This window comes from Papaver somniferum, chromosome 7 (genome assembly GCF_003573695.1).
Source record: "Papaver somniferum cultivar HN1 chromosome 7, ASM357369v1, whole genome shotgun sequence".
Taxonomy (NCBI): domain Eukaryota; kingdom Viridiplantae; phylum Streptophyta; class Magnoliopsida; order Ranunculales; family Papaveraceae; genus Papaver; species Papaver somniferum.
In genome coordinates this window covers 23,293,988-23,312,587 of record NC_039364.1, presented here as the reverse complement: position 1 = coordinate 23,312,587, position 18,600 = coordinate 23,293,988, and the positions used below count along the sequence as shown (strand labels likewise).

The window sequence follows — 18,600 nt, the reverse complement described above, 5'->3', positions numbered from 1 at the left end:
TGTTCAAAGTTTTTACCTTCAAACACTGGTACCTTAATCGAACTTAAACTCGTCATCTTCTTTAACTCAAACTCTCATACCCACAGCCCTAGAACCTCATACCAGTGCTCTGATACCAGATGTAGAAAATCTGATATCAAAGACTTAATGAAAGACACACACAAACTAAAACTCAAAAAAACTTTTCTTAATTGATGTGTTTCGACTCATGGCTCAACAACCTATTTATATGACTCACAAACTTGACTCTCAAGCAAAAAGACTTTCCTAATCAAAAATAAACTCTAACAAGAAACTTCTAGACAATTCTCACGTAAACAAACTCTTAAAACCAGTAATACTTGCAACCCAAGTAAACTTCTAAATACCGTACCATGGATCAACAACTCTTGTTGATCCATTCATTTCATGTCAACTGTACCAGTTGATCCAACCAAACTCCGTCAACTCTCATAGTTGATCCACACTGTTGTATCAACAACTCTTGTTGATCCCTTCTGTCTTCTTCATAGTATTCTTCAACAATAAAAAAATTTTGGTTCTAATAATTGACCAATCACCCACCACGATCAGCATGTTAAGGTAAGTTTATGAGCTTGATAAGTTGTGTTTGATAATTGAGTGACTGTGAATCTGTGATAATTGACATCCATTTTCTAATGAATGAACGTGAAAACACTTAATGCAACAATGGTAGGCGCACCCACTAGATATAAATATAGCAGCTAAAGTCTCCTATACAGAAATACCACATTGTTGCACTTTCCAAATATTGACTGAACATAAACATTATAGTCTAATACCCTCGAGTCCAACGATGCGTTTAGGTTGCATCTACTTATTGATATTTTGCAGCAGCAGCAGCCAGCGCCTATACAACTCGCTCACTCTTCTCAAGTTAAACTTTTTTCCAAGAGGTAAAGCAAAGAAAAACAAACACAAAACTAGAAAGAAACAAAGAAAAGAGAGAAATGGGAGAAACGTCAAAACTGGAGCAAGTGAGTGATGCCAACAAAAACAAAGAGATAGAAATGGGAGAAGCGTCAACTCCTGTTGAAGTTACCGAGGAGGACGACAAAAACAAAAAGAAAGAGGAAGATTTGGAAGAAACGTCAAAATCGGCGGCGGTGATCGATGTGAACAAAATTAAACACAAAGAGATGAAATTGGCAGAACCTTCAAAACTGGTGGAAATGATCGATCGGCTCAACTTGGAGAAAAAAGATTTCTACGAGGCGTTACTAGATCCTTTACGGATATTCATAATTCCAACATATATCAAACGGAGAGATCAAGCTTATTATGAGCCTAAAATGGTGTCCATTGGTCCATACCACTACGGTAAACCTCAACTGGAACCCATGCAGCGCCACAAGGAAAGGGCCCTAATTCACTTCCTTAAGAGAAAGCCGGAGATAAAGATAAAACGGTACCAAAAGAAACTGAAGGATGTCGTGAATGATTTGAGGGGATGTTACGAGATGGTCGATGAGCTAGAGAAGTGGAAAAATGATGAAGATTTTGTTAAACTCATGCTGCTCGATGGAGTTTTCCTTTTTGAATTCTTGAATGTCTTGAGGGGTAATCAAGCAAGTCGCGATTATGCTGCTATCGATCCCATATTTGGCAGTCGTGGACATAACTTGAACTATAACTATGTGATGGAAGACTTGCTGTTGTTGGAGAACCAGATTCCTTATAAAGTGCTTTCAACATTGCTGATGGTCTCCGAAAACTTGGATGAAAAGGTAAAACACTTAACTCCTTACTAAACATCGATCCGCTATCATATCTATATTTATTAATCTTGACAGTGTATTTTAAAATGATAGAAAATGAATTTAACATCTGCATGTACGTACTATGCGTCAATACAGGCGGCAGAGAGCACCCTTTCCTCACTTATGCTTGCTCCACCGAAATACAAAGGCCATCACTTGTTGGACATGTATATAAAGGGAATGCTGGGGGAAAGAAGCGATCAGCAACCAAACACTGGAGAAAGCAATGTAAAAGTTGCTGCATCCAAGCTAAGCATGTTAGGAATCAAATTTAGAAAAGTTGGGACTTACAGTGATGCAAAATTTGATAGAAAGAATAAAACGTTGAGTCTTCCTTCAATCGTCATCAACCAACACACAGTACCTAGATTCTTTAACTCGAAAGTATATGAGCTTCGAGCAGGTACCAACAAGGATTTGAACTCCTACATTCACCTTGTGGATTTTCTTATTCAATCGACCGAGGATGTTAGCTCACTCCGCTCCCAGGGTATCATACTTAGTTCTTTGGTCAAAGACGAAGATGTTGTTGAAGTCATGAAGGAACTAACGAAGGATACAGTACCAGGAGATGTAGACGATATGTCTACTAAAATAGTGAAGGAGGTAACCACGTTTTATCAGGACAAGGAAGGAAAGGTCTCCACTTTATGGATATGGGTAGCCGATAACTGGGCTTCGATATTATTTGCAGGATTTTTACTCTATGCACTCGCAGCAATTCAGGCCGTTTACTCGGCTCTCTCGTTTCATTACCGCAACAAATAAGAATTTGCTGAGATTGTTCATATACATGTATGTTGCTCAATTAATGTATGTTATTTATTTCATATAAAATGTGCGCAAGACTAATAGAAATCTCGTTTACTTTTTCTCCTTTTATCTGGTAAACTCTTCCACTATTCTATTTGCGGGTATTCCTTTTCTTATTTTGATCAACAATTTGTGAGTATTACTATTGAATTTCTTTCTCCTGTCTTCTTAAAAAACTTCTGCAATGATTTGGCAAAAGGGGGCAATCAAATAATCGTTTTCTTTTCTTCCTGAAATGAGGAATTATTCAAAGAGCAAGTGTAAATAGAAGGTGTGCACATTATTAGTACGTAATATGTGAACATTTGGCCTTTCGCCTTTTCAAGAGCTTGGTTAATGTTGGCTGTTAATCCTTTCGGGGACATCCGATTAAAAGACTAAGTTGGATATTTGTCATTTGATAAATGTTTCCGTGTTTTGTTTTTAATCTTTTAATTTTTGAAAATGTCTTTTCTATCTCAAGGAAAAGACTGAAGGGCATACCCTAAGGGAGTGGCTGAAAAATCTAACTGTCTCGTTCATAAGTAAGTCATAGAAACACCAGAGTAATAATCTACATAAATCAATCTCAGCAGGTCTGCGTAAATTTTTATTCATGGGATTAAAGTAATATGTATGTTTTAATCCGTTGATAAAAATGGTTTTACTTATTCAGAGCTGAAATATTCAAGAAACTTAAGAAATGCCTTGGACGTGTAAGACAGTCTGTCGACTGGGTTGCTTCTCGGATATAATGATCTCCTATTGTGGTGGTCCGCGTATAGTGTTTTATAAATAGCGACGCCATTTTTGAGTTATAGAGATATTACCATTATCTACTTGTCTGGTTCTCTGCTCCTTTACTTAATTCTTTTTATTCTCCTAAACTCGCGTATTGAAATCCAAGGGTATTGAACTGATGTCAATCTATTCAGTTACTCCAGTTCCTTGATCTGTCTTTTAATTTCGCTATCACTTCGAATTAGAGGTTATGGCGTTGGCGTGCTGTGTCCCTGGTTCAGAGTCGGCTATCTGTCTGTTGCACAAGAGCCGGAGTTTAAATGATGTAAAGCATTTTTTATTCTTGTCTATTTTTCTATCCTCGAGTTGTCCTTCTGATCCTAATTTTAAAATTATATGTGCCTGTGCCTGTTCCTTTTATGCATCTTTAGTTCTGTTAAAAGTTAAATGCGCCCTGAAACCATATCTGTTTGTGGTGTACTGAGCTGTTTAATCATAGGAAATGAATTAAGGGGAAATGACACCTTATGTTTCCGACTTCCACAGGTTTCTGGTGCTTTGAGAGAAATACTGGGTCGCCAAACAATTAAGCTCATATTCGGGATTTGTTTCAATAGACGTCAGGGAAGGACAGGTTTGTTCTCGCCAATGCTTTTGGGGTATCCACACTAATGAATTTGTCATAAGACGACTTGTTGTATTTTTGAGTTCAGTTCAAAAATAAAAACTAAAACAATGATCAGTGAACTGATCTCTCTTTTTCATTTTCTTTTTCTGAATTCAGTGACGGAGAACAACTTTCATTTCATCGACGTTCACAATAAAAATAAAAACAATTATGAAAAGGTCATAGGTATTGTTGGCACAACTTTAAATAACATCAATGGCGCGCGTCAGTCAATATACGTCTTCGGCTTTGGGGACGGTATTGAATTTTTGGTTAATTTAATTTGTGCATCTGTTATTTGTTTTTCGTGTGTTCTTTTGAATCTTGTGGTTCACATTATCTTTTTTCTCTCAGCGTTAACAAATCACACAGACCTCTTAAAATTTATAACGGAACCCTGCAATGGAGTTGAGGAAGCAATTAGTGAGTACAGACGTTTTGCGATGGCTGCACGATCCACAGGTTTATCCTTTACTTTGTGCAGTCCATTTTTTGAGTCTTGATGGTTTTTTTCCCTAGCTAATGTTTTTTTTTAATTGGCCTTGTGGCAGAAAGGGTATCATACGGGCCCATCATTCGTAAGGCTACCTATATGGCAAGTCAAAACCGTGACCAGCACCATGTGCTGGTTATAGTTGCCAGTGAACCGGTAAAATTTAAACTTTCATCTGAATTTTACCTTTGCATCAATTTAAACCTTTTTTTTATTTTTTTGACATGCAACTATAAGAAACATAAAAATAATTTTTTTTGAGAATTGGACCATATTAGCAGTCCTTCAATATAGATGCTCTATAAGAAAATGGTAGAATTTTGCATCGGCCGACTTCCCGACTTATTTATGGCACCAATGGTGGTTACAGGTGACAAGGAGCTTTGATACCAAGCATGGCAAGCTAAGCCCCGACGAGGAAGACACTCACAAAGCAATTAAGGATGCAAAGTTTGTTTTGTGGACTCTTACCGAATGTTAATTTGCGTCTTCTATTATTAGTTTGGTCAGGCCATTGTTTATGGATATTTGCACATTGCAGGATGTTCCGCTTGTCAATTATTCTAGTCGGCATTGGGGAGACAAATGCCAGCATGAAGAACGGACTGGGGAACTCTGATTGCTGTAGCCACAACAATTTCACGGTATGTAGCTAACCAAGTTAGTTTTCAGATTGATATCAATGTCTAAAATAGCTTCAAACTAATACTATAGTTCACCCATAGTTTTCCCCAACTATAATAATTACCAGCAAAATACAAGCAGAGTCCATTAAGCAGTTTTTTATGTTTATGTTCGTTTGCAGTTTGTGGACTACACGCAAATCATGAAAAACACGCCCGTTATTGGGAGAGATAAAGAGACAGATTTTTGTCTTGCAGTCATTGAGAATCTCCCTGGGCAGATTAGACAGGGTATTGAGAGACCGGCGAGGTAATGATGCATTCCATCTGTGTTATGGTATCTGATTTTCTCTCTTAATTTTCATTCCTAACTATATAGTCTTGAGGATAATTTAAAGGCAATGACATCCTTTATTTTATTTATTTTTATCTACAGAGCTAACGTGACTGCAGCCGAAGTACTTCCCTCCATTGTTTATATACCACCCTTAATTGACAACTTGGCGCAACAGTAGCCACCCTTGCTTATTTATTTATTGGTTGGATGGATTCGAAACTGTGAGAATTGCTCTTACGGATGGCTTGACAAGGCAGGTCAATTGATTTCAGATGCTATATCCATGAATGGTTGATAAAAATACTAATCTTTTTCTCGCTAGATCTGCAGTGCCTTCTAGAATATGTAATCAGTTGGCTTGGGTAATTTGGTGGCGAGTGCCCGAATAAAAAGACCAGATAGTTCACGGGGAAGAAGAAATGCGTGATGCGTCCAAAAGTTTGTTGAAGTGATAAAAAGCAGAAACAAGAATGAAAATGTATGTTTTTCGGCAGAGATGGTGATGATAGCAACATTAGAAACTTCTTTGTAGCTTGATTGGTTTTGAGTCTTTGTTAGCAGCCCTGGGTTGTGCTTCGCATATTAATTAGTGTGTGCGTGCAGGGACGTTTTTGTGTTTTCCCTGCATCATATTCATGCCTGAGGCATATCATGTATTACTACTCCTGGTGAGCCAATAGCTCATAATTATATATGAACTTTTCCTTGTTAAGATGAGTTGCGGTATCCATTTCCGGTTGAAGGAAAAATCAAAAAAAATCTCAATCCATTCTCTGTTTTATTTGCACTCTCTCTTGTTCTCACATTTGTAAAAGCATAATATAGTAAGGTTAGAATTTATGATAACACAAAGAGCAATTGAAATAGAAATGGAATTAAATTATCATCAATGAATTAAATACTGTATATGTATCCATAGTTAGCCTACAACTACCTACGAGTATACAACCATCTTACAGATGAATTCATCATCATAATAAACTGACCTCATGCGGACAATGTGATTTCGACAGTGATGTTTATCATTTTAGTGTAAAGTTCTGTCCATCAAGTAGTGTTATGGATGGCAATGGCTCACTGGTCACGTATTATTCTAGCAAGTAGAAGTAATATACTAATAGCATTGTCTGTTCTATATATAGATCAGGTCCTCCCACATTCTGTTCTATATATTGTCAGTGATAATGGTTATCTTGAACTCTTATGTATGAGCCAATCATCATTTTTTTCAACACCCCGAATACTGTAATTGTTCGTCTCACCAAATAGTACGTAGAGATCTCATCGGAAATTGGAATATCACCAAATAATACGAACGCAATAAAATGGAAACTCGGATGAACACTCATTTTAGGTAGACTAAGGGTGATATTGTATGCTGTATATAATTTGAGAAGGAAATAATGACTCCAGAATGAAAGTTAGGCCAAAAGCTTGAATTCTAGAGCTCCTGACCCTGCCAATAAGAATTAAGGATTTTGAATAAAAATCGGTCTTTTTCTGCCGCACACGAAGGTTAGGTGATAACTACCTTTACGAAATCATACAAAAGCCTAATCTTCAGCCGCAACTTTCCCCCTCCCAATTCTCCCTTTGTTTCTCATGAAACCCTACACAGCCAGGAAAATCCTTCTACTAGCACGACAAGAAAACTTAAATCTCAGAGGGGTTTATATTAAAGTCTGCGGGCGTCCAACTCAAAACCAATTGGCAATGAGTGGAGAGGCCCAAAGGATTATAAACCGCAGGATCTTAGATTGCCCAGATAATGTGGGACTAATATTCTCAACACGCCCCCTCACGTGTAGCCTCGTTGGGTCTAACACGTGGACAATAAATCGGGTGACGCGGAGTAAAGGCGCGGTCAAATGACACTCGCAAATAGCCTGCTCTGATACCATATTAAAGTCTGCGGGCATCCAACTCAAAACCAATTGGCAATGAGTGGAGAGGCCCAAAGGATTATAAACCGCAGGATCTTAGATTGCCCAGACAATGTGGGACTAATATTCTCAACAGTTTACGACAACAATCATGATAATATAACTCAGTCAATTTGTTTCGGGGTTTTTCGTGATTCTGATTTTTTTTTTCTTATTGTTTGGTGAAGGTACTATACTGATAACGGATCGATGATGTAGCTATTCGTGATTGTATTTGGAATCATAATTTGAGTTTGAAGTAGAAACTATTGGAGAAATCCTAGGGTTTTACTCCGGATAAGATTTTATGCTTCTTAATCCTAGGGTTTGTTAATGATCATTAGTCGTTCTTTTAATCTGTGGTTTTCAGTGTTGTTTTAAATATCAAATACCATTGGAGTAGTATCTAATGGAAGTTCAACTGAAAATGAACTCATCGAGTGTGCAGAGGCATGAGTATTCAAGTAAGAATAAGAAGTCTCTTTGATTAATGAGTTGTTAATATTTATATCATTTACTCTAAGAAGTCTCTTGGTGAACAATAACTATTATGTTCTTTCCTTCACCATGGTCAGGTGGAGCAATTACACAAGATTTTCAAGCTCTGTGGATCCCAGTCAGAGCTTATATAAACGATGCATAATCAAGAAAACACAAGACTTTAGAAACTTGCAATTGATGAAAACGCTTCTGATAATAACTCTTGAGTGTCAAACCGGAACTGCTTCATTGGTGAGTGAGGTAACCAAATAATATTTTTTTCTTAAACTTTAAGTTCAATTTAGTTAAGTTGGTTTTCTTCCCAACATATCTAATATTTAGTTATGTTTATCAAACAACCACATTGGGTCATTAAAATTTTTTACTCGACATACATTCATACCATGCCTTGCCTAAACTGTCCACCGTAGTTGATTTGAGTGCGGGTGAAGTAGCCGCGCCATTAATCAAACCAAGAAGAGTTTTTTTATCCACATTCAAGAGGAATGATTAGAGCATGAGTTAGTGAACAAAGAGGACCACAATGATATACCATTCAAAACTAAACAAGTGAATATCCATAAGCTTCTTTTAGAATAAATGGGAGGCAATATTATGATTACCTTCCATGTATTTCATAAATGTCCGCACCATATATAGTTGATCTGAGTCTCCAACACCATTTTGATAGCACATCTACTTCCATGAGTTTCCAGTTTTTTATGTGACATTCTAGAAGAATGATAATGAATCATCATCATTGAACCCATTAGACAACAACAGTAACACTTATTTCTTTATTTAAGGTCCATTTGTCCACCTCCTCCATACATTTCTTAATGATTTTATTTTAATAGTATTGGTGAATGAGAATGATAATGGAGAACTAGATGAATCGGGAACTGCCACGGTTGAAAAAATGGGTGAGAGTTTTTCTGGTTTGGACATGAGAAAGAAAGTATTAGATTGAGACAATTAATATTATTTCAAATTTAAAGAGTACAAAATTAGTTTGATTTATGTATTTTTTTGTAAATTTTGCATAGTTACGTATTCCGTCTCTTTTTATCATGTCAAATGTTGTAGTATTGGTTACGATAATGGTTGTTGCCAATATCTCTGAATTTGTGAGCACCCAGGCGTGAGCGATACTATTTAGGATAGGATAGTTTAAAACTTATTAGATGGAATGTTGTTAAGTATTAGGCATTGAAACTGTGTCAGTTAAGAAATGGAAACATTTGGTTTGGTTTTGTATTGAAAACACATTTGATGTCATATCTAAAATTCGCAGGTCTGGATGATAAAGTCAGGATTTGGTCGGACTCAGGTTATGACTATGATGTCACTATGGGTGTTGTTGATAACAGGATTTGGCCGGAACGACATAATTTCCATGACATGGGCTTAGACCCAATACCTAAAAGATGGAAAGGTATTTGTGAGGTAGGACTTGATTTTATAAAAGAATCTTGCAGAGGCATTGGAAAAGTATTGGCTTTTCATGAGTTTATTTTGAATAATGTTAAGGCCTGGAAGAGTACATGAGCTTCCTTTGGAGAAATTTTGTGAGCATTTTTTGCGTGCTAAGTATTACACCGGAAGCAGGATTTGGAAATAAAATGTGGAAGATATTGACTGCAGGGGCAACGTTGAGCATCATGTTGCACTGGGCATTGATTATTGGGCAAACCAGGTTTATTGCTTCTCTCTCATCCTTTCCGTTTTATGTTATAAATGACTTCCATTTGAATTTTGTGATGAAATGTTTATTTTCAACGGGACGCATTGTTATGTCGTATTAAATTTTACATTACTTGCGTGTTTCAGGAGCAACTTCCCATTAACCACATTAGTATATTTGTCAATCCGCAAGAAGTGGTGAAAATGTCGCTTCTAAGTGAATTTGGTTAGCATTTGTACGTCTAAGGGCGACTGTGTTTAACAACACATCCTCTTAGATGAGTTAATGCTAACCCAAGTTAATTTTGGAAAACTAATACTCCTCTTATAATGGGTGAGGAACATTTCCAGTAGTTTTTGGCCTCCTTCATCTTCAAGTAAAGGTAAACCATTCATACTCTTATCCTTATACGGCAGTCCTAATAGCGTCATTTTGCTTACTTCATTCCTCTTCGACAAGCTCAGAGATGAACACATAATTTTTGTTGACTCCAGTGGAACGGAGTTACCCAAGTGATGCCATATTCATCCTTCATACACCACCGAGAATCAACATCATAGATATAGAAAGTAATGTCTTTTGGGCAATAAATACATGAGTTGGTATTGTACATCTTTTACCAGATATGGCTATATATGAGTTGGTATTGTAACTAATTTTTTTTTGGTCACTATACGAACGAAGGTAACCAAAGATGTAACTACCCGCTGCACAATACAAACCCGTGCAACGCACGGGCGCACAACTAGTGGAAAACTAAATTCAAAATTACCGTGTGGGAGAAAGTTTTTTTTTATTATTTTAAATCCACCTAAAATCAGCTTTCCCTTTAGTAAAACTGGCTTTTCCCTTAACAATTATCCTGTTGGAAGGTAACTTTTATTTATTTTCAACTATGAAGTACAGTTCTAAAGGTGTCGGTATAAGTTATCCCATTTCTATCATCTAGAACAATATTTGAAATAAAAGACGGGCAAGTGTTGTCCCAAATTTTTATTGTTGATGTAGTTGGGTGTTGTTGTTGATGATCTACCGCCTCGTTTGCTAGTTTGTCCGCCACCTAATTGGTTTCCTTGTATGCATGTGTCGGTTTTACTTGTGGTATGCTCTCTATTAGCAACGTAATCTCCTGCGCCATCCCTCGTAGGTACCATGGTATGGTGTCACTTTTGTTTTCACCATTTGAACGAGTGCTTGTGAGTCTGCCTCGAACCAAACCATAGGCCAGAATTGTTGATTTGCTAGTCTTGTTGCTAATAAGAGTCCTCATGTCTCCGTTGCGATTGTTGTAGTGATTTATAGTGGGGTTGATATTGCCATGATTACTTTTCCCGTATGTGATATACATATACATCCTGCTCCTGCTGGTCCGGGATTTCCTCGAGCTGCTCTATCTGTATTTATCTTTATCCATTGTTGTTGTGGGGCTTTCCATGTGATGAGAATGGTGATGTCTCTGAATTTCGAATTGGTTTTGCCTGAAGTTGTTGGTATGGACATATTGGGGCGAGATGTTGTTGATCCCACTGGTATTATGCATACATTGTTAGGACTATACTTTTGATTTGTGTGATTGAGTGCTTTTTCATTTGGTAAACCTGAGAATTTCTTTCCAACCATAGATGTCATATGGTGAAATTAAATATACTTTTAGTGGTGTCTGGAAGATGTTTAGATAGTACTTCCGAGATGTTGTTTGGTTTGGTGGGTATTGAAGTTGAGTTTGGACTTCTGGGAAGGTGTGTAATAAGAAGGTTCCACAGTTTGGTTGCTTGAGTACATTCGAAGAAGAGATTTTGTTTTGTTGCTTTATGATTGCTGCAAACTAGACATTGATTTGTGTGAGTGATGTTGATGTGATGGAGTTTGTCGAAGGTTGGTAATCCTTCTAAGGAAACTTTCCACAAGAAAAGTCGGAATTTTGGTGGATATTATAATTCCAAATGAGTTTGTAGTTCACAAGGTTGGTGTTTGGGTTTGGGGGTATTGATGTGTGGGTGTTGGATGGTTGTGGTTGTTGTTGTGTGATGATTGAATATCCAGTTTTTGTTGTATACTCTCCAGTTTTTGAATATGGCCAAATATATCTATCTTGAGTTTGCTGAGTGGGTAAGTGTACATTGATGATATTTTGTGCCGTAGTCACACCGAATGATTGGAATATGAGTTGGTGATTCCATGTGTTTGTATCAGTATTAATGAGAAAATGCATTGGAGTACCTTGTGGTAAGGTGGTGTGATGGTTGATGCTTGATTTGGTATCCATTTGATATTGATACTTGTTGATTGTTCGTTCCCAATTGTTTTTAAACATTTACCCTGCAAAAAAGAAACCAGGTTAATTAAACTCTTCCAGTATGGGCTTGCATTAGACTGCGGTGGAGTGATGTGTTGGTGATCCAGTATTGGTTCATTATGCATATATTTGTCATCACACATCTTCTTCCTAATCGACTGGTGATTATTATGCATGTGCCACACTCTTTTGAGTAGCAAAGCCTGGTTATGTTGTTTTCTCATCTCGATACCCACACCTCCCTCCTTCTTAGTTCTAGCCAGATTATCCCACCCAATCTGATGCATCTTCCTAGTTTGATTATTATGGCCCCAGAAGAAGTTTCTGGTAATTCTATCCATCTTCTTGTGGATGTGATCAGGTAGCATCTGAGTTTGCATCACGTGATTAGTCATTGGCGTGAGAGATGTGTTTATCAATACCACCCTTTCTGCCTAATTAACACATTTTGTTATCCATCCCCGAGCTTTCCTTTGAATTCTTTCCAATAGATCTACATGGATGTGTACCGAATATCTTCCCTTTTTGAAAGTGACCCCTAAATACTTAGGTGGTTCCGAGGTGGGACATATTTGAAAAGTTGCTTCCAATCCTTGGATTGTATCTGGCCATAATTTTGGATGGTGAATGATGCTCGACTTGTCCATATTAATCTCTTGTCCCGCTGAATTTGAATATGCATGTAGGATATTTTGCAGTGTAATGCATGTTTCAGGTTTGGCCATGCAGGTGAAGAGCAAGTCATCGGCATACATTAAGTGCAACATAGGTGTGCCTTTTTTGGCATTCAGAATCTTTCTAATCTCCCCTACATCTCAAGTTTCCCTAGATTTGTTGATAATATTTCAGCACATATGATTAAGATGTACAAGGATAATGGGTCTCCTTGTCGTAATCCTCGAGTTGGTTGGATGTTTCCTTGAGTCGTGTCATTGATGTTGATAGCATATGTGACTATTGAGATGCATGTCATGATATAATTAAAAAGTTTACTTGGAAAACCCATCTTTGTGAACGCAGATTTTACAAACCCCCAGTCTAGGCTATCAAAAGCCTTTTTGATATCTAATATCATAGCTATCTTTGGATGTTTTGTAGGTGGAGAGGTTTGAATATGGTGGAAAAGCTCTGCACCGATGGAAATATTATCATGGATTGCCATGTATGGAACAAATGCACTTTGAAACAGGATTACAATGAACTGAAGGATAGGTCACAATCTGTTAACCAAGATTTTGGCTATCACTTTGTAAGCCACGTTACATAACCCAATTGGTCGGAAATGGGATGGATTGGTTGGGTTTGTATTTTTTTGGTATGAAGGTGATGTTGGTGTGGTTTATTGGGTGTTGGAGATGGTTGTGTTGGCACAGTGGTATCGAGCGGTTCCTTGTAGAATTTACCCGTATATCCGTCTGGACCCGGAGCTTGATCCGACCCGATAAGTTTCAATGTTGTCTCAAATTCCTCATAATTGAATGGTGTGGTTAGCCTCTCGCATTGGCCGTTAATCTTGGATGTACATTCTCGAATAGGTTCCAATATATTGTTGTTGACGGAGCCCTGTATTGATTATCAAAAAAACCAACAATTAGGTCAGTTACTTCTTGAGGTGTTTGAGTCCAAGTACCTTGATTTGTCATGAGTTGATGAATATGATTGTGCCTTCTGTGAACCGAAGTTTGAGTGTGGAAGTATGTAGTGTTTAGGTCTCCCTGTTGCAACCATTGTATTCGCGAGCCCTGTTTCCAGTATATTTCTTGTTAATGTGCTAAAGCCAAATGTGTGTTTCGAGCTTCATGTTCTCGTTCTAGCCAAAGCAGCAATGAAGGACCCAATAGTATGGCACATTGGTGTTGTGCATGTTAGATCGAGTTTTCCGCTTCTTTGATAAGTTAAGGAAGATGCCCAAAAGTTATTTGGCTCATTTCTTTAGAGATGTAGGAGTACATTGTAGCTTCCTCAGCAAGTTTAGCGGTGGAGTTGGATGATGACTCTGTCTCCAAGCTTCTACTACCGTGGCCTTGAAGTGTGGATGTAGGAACCAGAGATGTTCCACTCTAAATGATGTAGTTCTCAACATGGATATTGCTCCTTGAATCATCAGTATCGGTGCATGGTCTAAGGTGATACGAGGTAAATGCTTAATTAACGCTCCAGGATGATTATCAAGCCACATCTGGTTGCATAACCCTCGATCAGGTCTTTCCATAATGAAAGCATCTCCAACTTGCCTATTGGACCATGTGAAAGGGTCTCCACGAAATCCTATATTTTCCTTTTAGATTATTTTCCAGATTTTTTTAGTTTGTTATAATCCCAGTTTCTACTTTTATAAGGGGAACTCTTGGCAACTGGGATCTTTGAATCCTGACACTACTTTTTTGTGTGTAATAGTTGTATCTAGAGTCGTCATCTTAGAAACCCTTTTACGGTAATTTAGCGACTACAAAAACTTCATTGAGATTCGTGAAGCCAGGATTAGTTATCTTTTATCTTGATAACTCTACTATCCTGATCTTGATTTTTTGTAGAGCCTTGCTCCAATGATCAAGATAGATAGTAATCAACAAAGTCTCTTCGTCTCATACTTTGTTGATTTCGCAAGTTTTATACTTGTGAGGTGAATAATAATCTAGGCTGCACTTCGGGTTGCATAAGTCCGGATTTTGAGGATAGCCAGACTTTTGTCAAGTTGCTATATATTTTCATCACCTGGATATATCGTTTGATCTGATCATCCGTTTAGATCGTAAATCAGGAAATCAATCATAGGCTTAATCTGTGGGCTCCAAAATGGTTCCACTACATGGAGAAGAAGCGAGAGAAGAGAGAGAGGAGAAAAGAGGTGGGTTTCATGTCACCTTTGAAAGAGAGGCATTTTTCTTCTTCTTTTTTTTTGATGAAAAAGTTAATATTATTAGTACAATAGTTGAGCAATTTCTTGCTTATTAAAATTATTACACTGAATACTAACATTTTGGACTCTCTGATTTAAATGTATCATCATATGTTGAAGCTTTTGAAGCGCACCTCTTATGACATAGAGTCTGCTGTTGTATTATGTTTCTTGTTGATGTATTGTATCTGGACTTGGGGAAGCATCATTAACGGTCTCTTCAATTACGTTCTTCGTTTTCCAAGGAATCTCCAAGTTTCTCTTGTTTATTATATCGTTAAGTTGTTTGTAATATGTAACAATAGTCAAACTAGATAAATATCTTTTGACCACTTACCCGCTTTAGGTAAAGCTTTTGCTTCTACTTGTAATCCCGAGGTAGCTTTATCTGCTCCAGCTGCTAAATGCATCAGAGAAACATCATAGCACATTCTATGATTTACCTTAACAAATTACAGAATGAATTATAAAAACAGAAAACATCACGGATTCACGTTAATAAAAAATAAGAAGGAAGGGATTGTGTTGGAATATCTCGTCCTATACAAGATATCGAGGTGTTGACTGTGGTCGTGCAGTTTGTGTGCACTAAAGTGAAGATAAAGTCAAAGATATTTAGAAGACCAAGTCATTATAATGTAGCTAGTAAATGTGTTTGTCCTAGTTAGACTACCTAGTCAAGATAAGTTAGTTTGTTATTTTCTTTTTAGGATTTAGGATTTACTATCCTATCATTCCTATAATTAATAGGAATATTTATGTATATGTAAATCATCTCAGTAACCACTGATGATTTATCCCACGGGGTTTGTGTGGACGTAGGTCGAATCGACCGAATCACGTTAAAAATTTTGTCATGTTTTCATTCTCTTTTAGTTTATGATCTCTCGATGCTCATATTTGTTAGATAAGATATAACTTTGGATAAACGTGGGTATCAAATATCAATTAACCTTTTTGTTTATCAAGTAAATAAATTTCTAACAGATCACGTTGGCTTTAACCTTGATTTGTATAAAGGGATAATGGGGAATATGCCCCAAAATGGACCGTCATCTTGGGGATATGTCCCAGAAATCCAGTTTTCGGGAATATGTCCCAGCCGTCCAAAATTCCATCCAAAATCGTTAAGTAGTCAACATTCGCACACACTCGGGATTACATACGCGAATTAAAAGACATGTATTATATACTAACACCTTTACAAGGTTCGGGAACATATTCAGACAGAAAAAACCTCGAAGAAATTAGAAAGAAAGTTCAGACACATTTATGATAAATTGACTATTTAACGGTTCCTTAACGGAAACCGTTGCTTTGGGACATATATTTCCAGAAACTGGAATCCTGGGGCATATCCCTAAAATGACAGTCGATTTTGGGACATATCCCAAAGTTTCCCTTGTATAAATACAAGATCGTCACACGACTTGTGTGTACGGGATTTACATATTTCCCATTAGTCGATACTTTTGAACATACGAAGAAACCAATAAACCGAGATGGAAACAAACACACTGGCAAACAAATACTCCTAATCCATGCACCAAATAAGACCAGCAACCATTCCTACAGCTGTCACCTCTGCAAACCCACCGAAAGAAAGCATTTCTTTTTTTATCAGGTCGGAAAATAGGTTTAAACCGTTTAAAAAAGAAAAAACTAAATAGCTATTAACAAAAAAAAGTAAAGTGGTTTTCACAAACAATTTATCAATACGGTTTATACTTGATGAGAAACGGCATATTTTTGAAGTGTTGAGACGTGAAGTGTAAGAATAGTTTGTGAGACCTTTTGGTGGCACTTCTTTTATAATACTCCTTTAACTCGATCAGAACCAGATTACTCAAGCACGTCCTATCTCCTTGCACTGTTTCCTTGGAGATTTCCTTCATCTGTTCCATGACAGCCTCGTCACTGCTCAACGAATTAACTATGATTCCTTGGGAGCGGAGTTGGTTAACATCTTTCGGCGTCTGGATAAGTAAGCCAAGCAAGTAAAAATATGAGTTTTTAAATTCATGCCTGTACCCTCTTGGCGTTCATATAATATCAAATTGACGAATTCTGGTATGCTTTGTTTGTTGATGTGCACGGTAAGAAGTTCAAGGGTTCCAGTTTTTCTATTGAAACTGATCTTGTCGAAGCTTTGAACCCTTACGCATTTGACACCACACTTGGAATGAAGGTTGGAAAAGGATATCTTTTCATTTTTATCTTCCTGCTGCTGCAGCTGATCCTCCTCATGGGAACGTTGGCCTCCAGCCAATAATCCCTTTAAATACATGTCCAATAAGTGGAGGCCTGGGTCTATTTTCGGGGCAAACATCATCCACGACAGGATGCTTTGTATGCTCTGCAATGTACGTCAATATTACAAACATTTATAAGCGCTGCTCACGGCAACGGAAGCAGGATTCATTTTATTTAGGATGAGTTTTGATGTAATTTTATTTACCTTTTCAGGTAGACCTTCGGAGACAGATAGCAGCGTCGAGAGTACCAGATAAGGCAGTTGGTTTGTAAGCATTAACAAGTCTTGCATTATAACCTCGTATATCAACATATGTCCCTGGTGCCCGAAAATTGGATCAGATGCATTGTAATCAGAATATTTTTGATTACCTCTAGTAACAGATAAGAACTCCAAAAGGAAAACTCCATCGAGCAGCATGAGGATAACAAAGCGATCGTTATCCTGCCAAATTTCGTCAAGCTGCTCATAAGAATCCCGAATCGGAGTTACACATTTCAGGAGCGCTTGAGTATAGGAATCGATAGATGAACGTCCTCTCTTAACAAAGTGACGTAGGGCTCTCAATTTGTCCGCTTGCATAGGATACAACTGAGGTTTGCCGTAGTGGCGTGGACCAATGGAAACGTTTCTTGGGTCAGATATTGCTTTCTGATTTAGGATCTCTGATATCCTTTTGTTGAGATCACAGGACTTGGGATCTTCAAGATCCCAGTTGAGAACATCGTAAAGATATCCCAGTGTTAAGATATCAAGCTCACGATTGTAAGTTTTGTATCCCATGACTCTGGTACATAAAGATATCTACAAAGTTTAAGAATAGATTTTCTTTTGTGACACTCATGAGTAGTTCGATACATATATAATATTTCCGGTTGTTTATTTATAATGCCTTGAGATTAAGTCTTTCTTTGATACTTTTCGCATGACGATCCTAAAGATACAAATTCTGACAGACAAAGATAGGTGACCTAGTCCAGCCAACAAGATTTACTCTGGCAAAGAAATATTCTAAGTCGTCTAACTCTAAGTGATCACATATGATCATGAGAATTTCTTTATTTCAATTTTTTTTTGTTAGATGTGTCCACCATTTGATCTTTTCTACTTTGACAGCTTCTAGCAGCCTGGTATAGGTCGTTACTGCCGGTAACTATCAAGGAAAATTTGGCCTATTAAAATTTGGTCATTGGGGAAAGAAGCAGAAGAATTATGGCACGAAAGAGAAGGAGCTAGGGACTCAGATACACTGATTAATGAGGTGAAGAACTCCAAGTATGTTACTACCAACGGAAAAAATATGTTGAACTATCTCGAGAGACCACTAAGACCAGAATGATGATGATTTATGCCGAGCAATAAACAATGAGACACATTTGAGACGCACTTTATGAAAAAAAAAAGCATAATATGTCAATATAGCTTGTCTGAAATAGTTTTTCTATTTTTTTCGATTTTTTTTTTGTTTGTTAGGAAGTTCCTACATTGTTTTTAGAAGCGAAAACTTCCTTTGTCTGTAAATTAATGTTTTTTTGTTTTATTTAGTTTCCTTCAAAAGGACATACTTAGGGATAAATATGAGAAACTTTCAAAAAATAAAAAATTATCTCCTTACTTTTGCAGTGGAAATA

At 37.3% G+C, this 18,600-nt stretch overlaps 3 protein-coding genes across 3 annotated transcripts; 2 read left to right on the top strand and 1 right to left on the bottom strand.

Moving 5' to 3' along the window:
* Nucleotides 1-971: 971 nt before the first annotated feature.
* On the top strand, nucleotides 972-2,549 carry LOC113294350 (UPF0481 protein At3g47200-like). Its single transcript, XM_026542740.1, has 2 exons — nucleotides 972-1,748; nucleotides 1,878-2,549. Exons 1-2 carry the CDS (start codon nucleotides 972-974, stop codon nucleotides 2,547-2,549), a joined length of 1,449 nt encoding a protein of 482 aa, XP_026398525.1.
* Nucleotides 2,550-3,502: 953 nt separating this feature from the next.
* On the top strand, nucleotides 3,503-5,612 carry LOC113294349 (E3 ubiquitin-protein ligase RGLG1-like). Its single transcript, XM_026542739.1, has 9 exons — nucleotides 3,503-3,639; nucleotides 3,861-3,948; nucleotides 4,099-4,239; nucleotides 4,336-4,443; nucleotides 4,533-4,630; nucleotides 4,845-4,924; nucleotides 5,016-5,118; nucleotides 5,280-5,407; nucleotides 5,534-5,612. The coding sequence occupies exons 1-9, from the start codon at nucleotides 3,565-3,567 to the stop codon at nucleotides 5,610-5,612; spliced, it is 900 nt and encodes a 299-aa protein (XP_026398524.1). The 5' UTR covers nucleotides 3,503-3,564.
* A 10,437-nt stretch (nucleotides 5,613-16,049) lies between these two features.
* LOC113293467 (UPF0481 protein At3g47200-like) lies at nucleotides 16,050-17,793 on the bottom strand. Its single transcript, XM_026542095.1, has 2 exons — nucleotides 17,174-17,793; nucleotides 16,050-17,071 (listed from the first exon to the last, which is right to left on the bottom strand). Exons 1-2 carry the CDS (start codon nucleotides 17,750-17,752, stop codon nucleotides 16,649-16,651), a joined length of 1,002 nt encoding a protein of 333 aa, XP_026397880.1. The 5' UTR covers nucleotides 17,753-17,793; the 3' UTR covers nucleotides 16,050-16,648.
* Nucleotides 17,794-18,600: the final 807 nt, after the last annotated feature.

Bases quoted from the DNA above. Each gene is read 5' to 3' on its own strand.
- LOC113294350 (XM_026542740.1), top strand. From the start codon at position 972: ATGGGAGAAACGTCAAAACTGGAGCAAGTGAGTGATGCCAACAAAAAC. The intron at 1,749-1,877 runs GTAAAACACTTA...GCGTCAATACAG, and splicing joins CCGAAAACTTGGATGAAAAG to GCGGCAGAGAGCACCCTTTC.
- LOC113294349 (XM_026542739.1), top strand. From the start codon at position 3,565: ATGGCGTTGGCGTGCTGTGTCCCTGGTTCAGAGTCGGCTATCTGTCTG. The intron at 4,444-4,532 runs GTTTATCCTTTA...GCCTTGTGGCAG, and splicing joins GATGGCTGCACGATCCACAG to AAAGGGTATCATACGGGCCC. The intron at 5,119-5,279 runs GTATGTAGCTAA...GTTCGTTTGCAG, and splicing joins GTAGCCACAACAATTTCACG to TTTGTGGACTACACGCAAAT.
- LOC113293467 (XM_026542095.1), bottom strand. From the start codon at position 17,752: ATGGGATACAAAACTTACAATCGTGAGCTTGATATCTTAACACTGGGA. The intron at 17,072-17,173 runs GTAAATAAAATT...CGTACATTGCAG, and splicing joins CCGAAGGTCTACCTGAAAAG to AGCATACAAAGCATCCTGTC.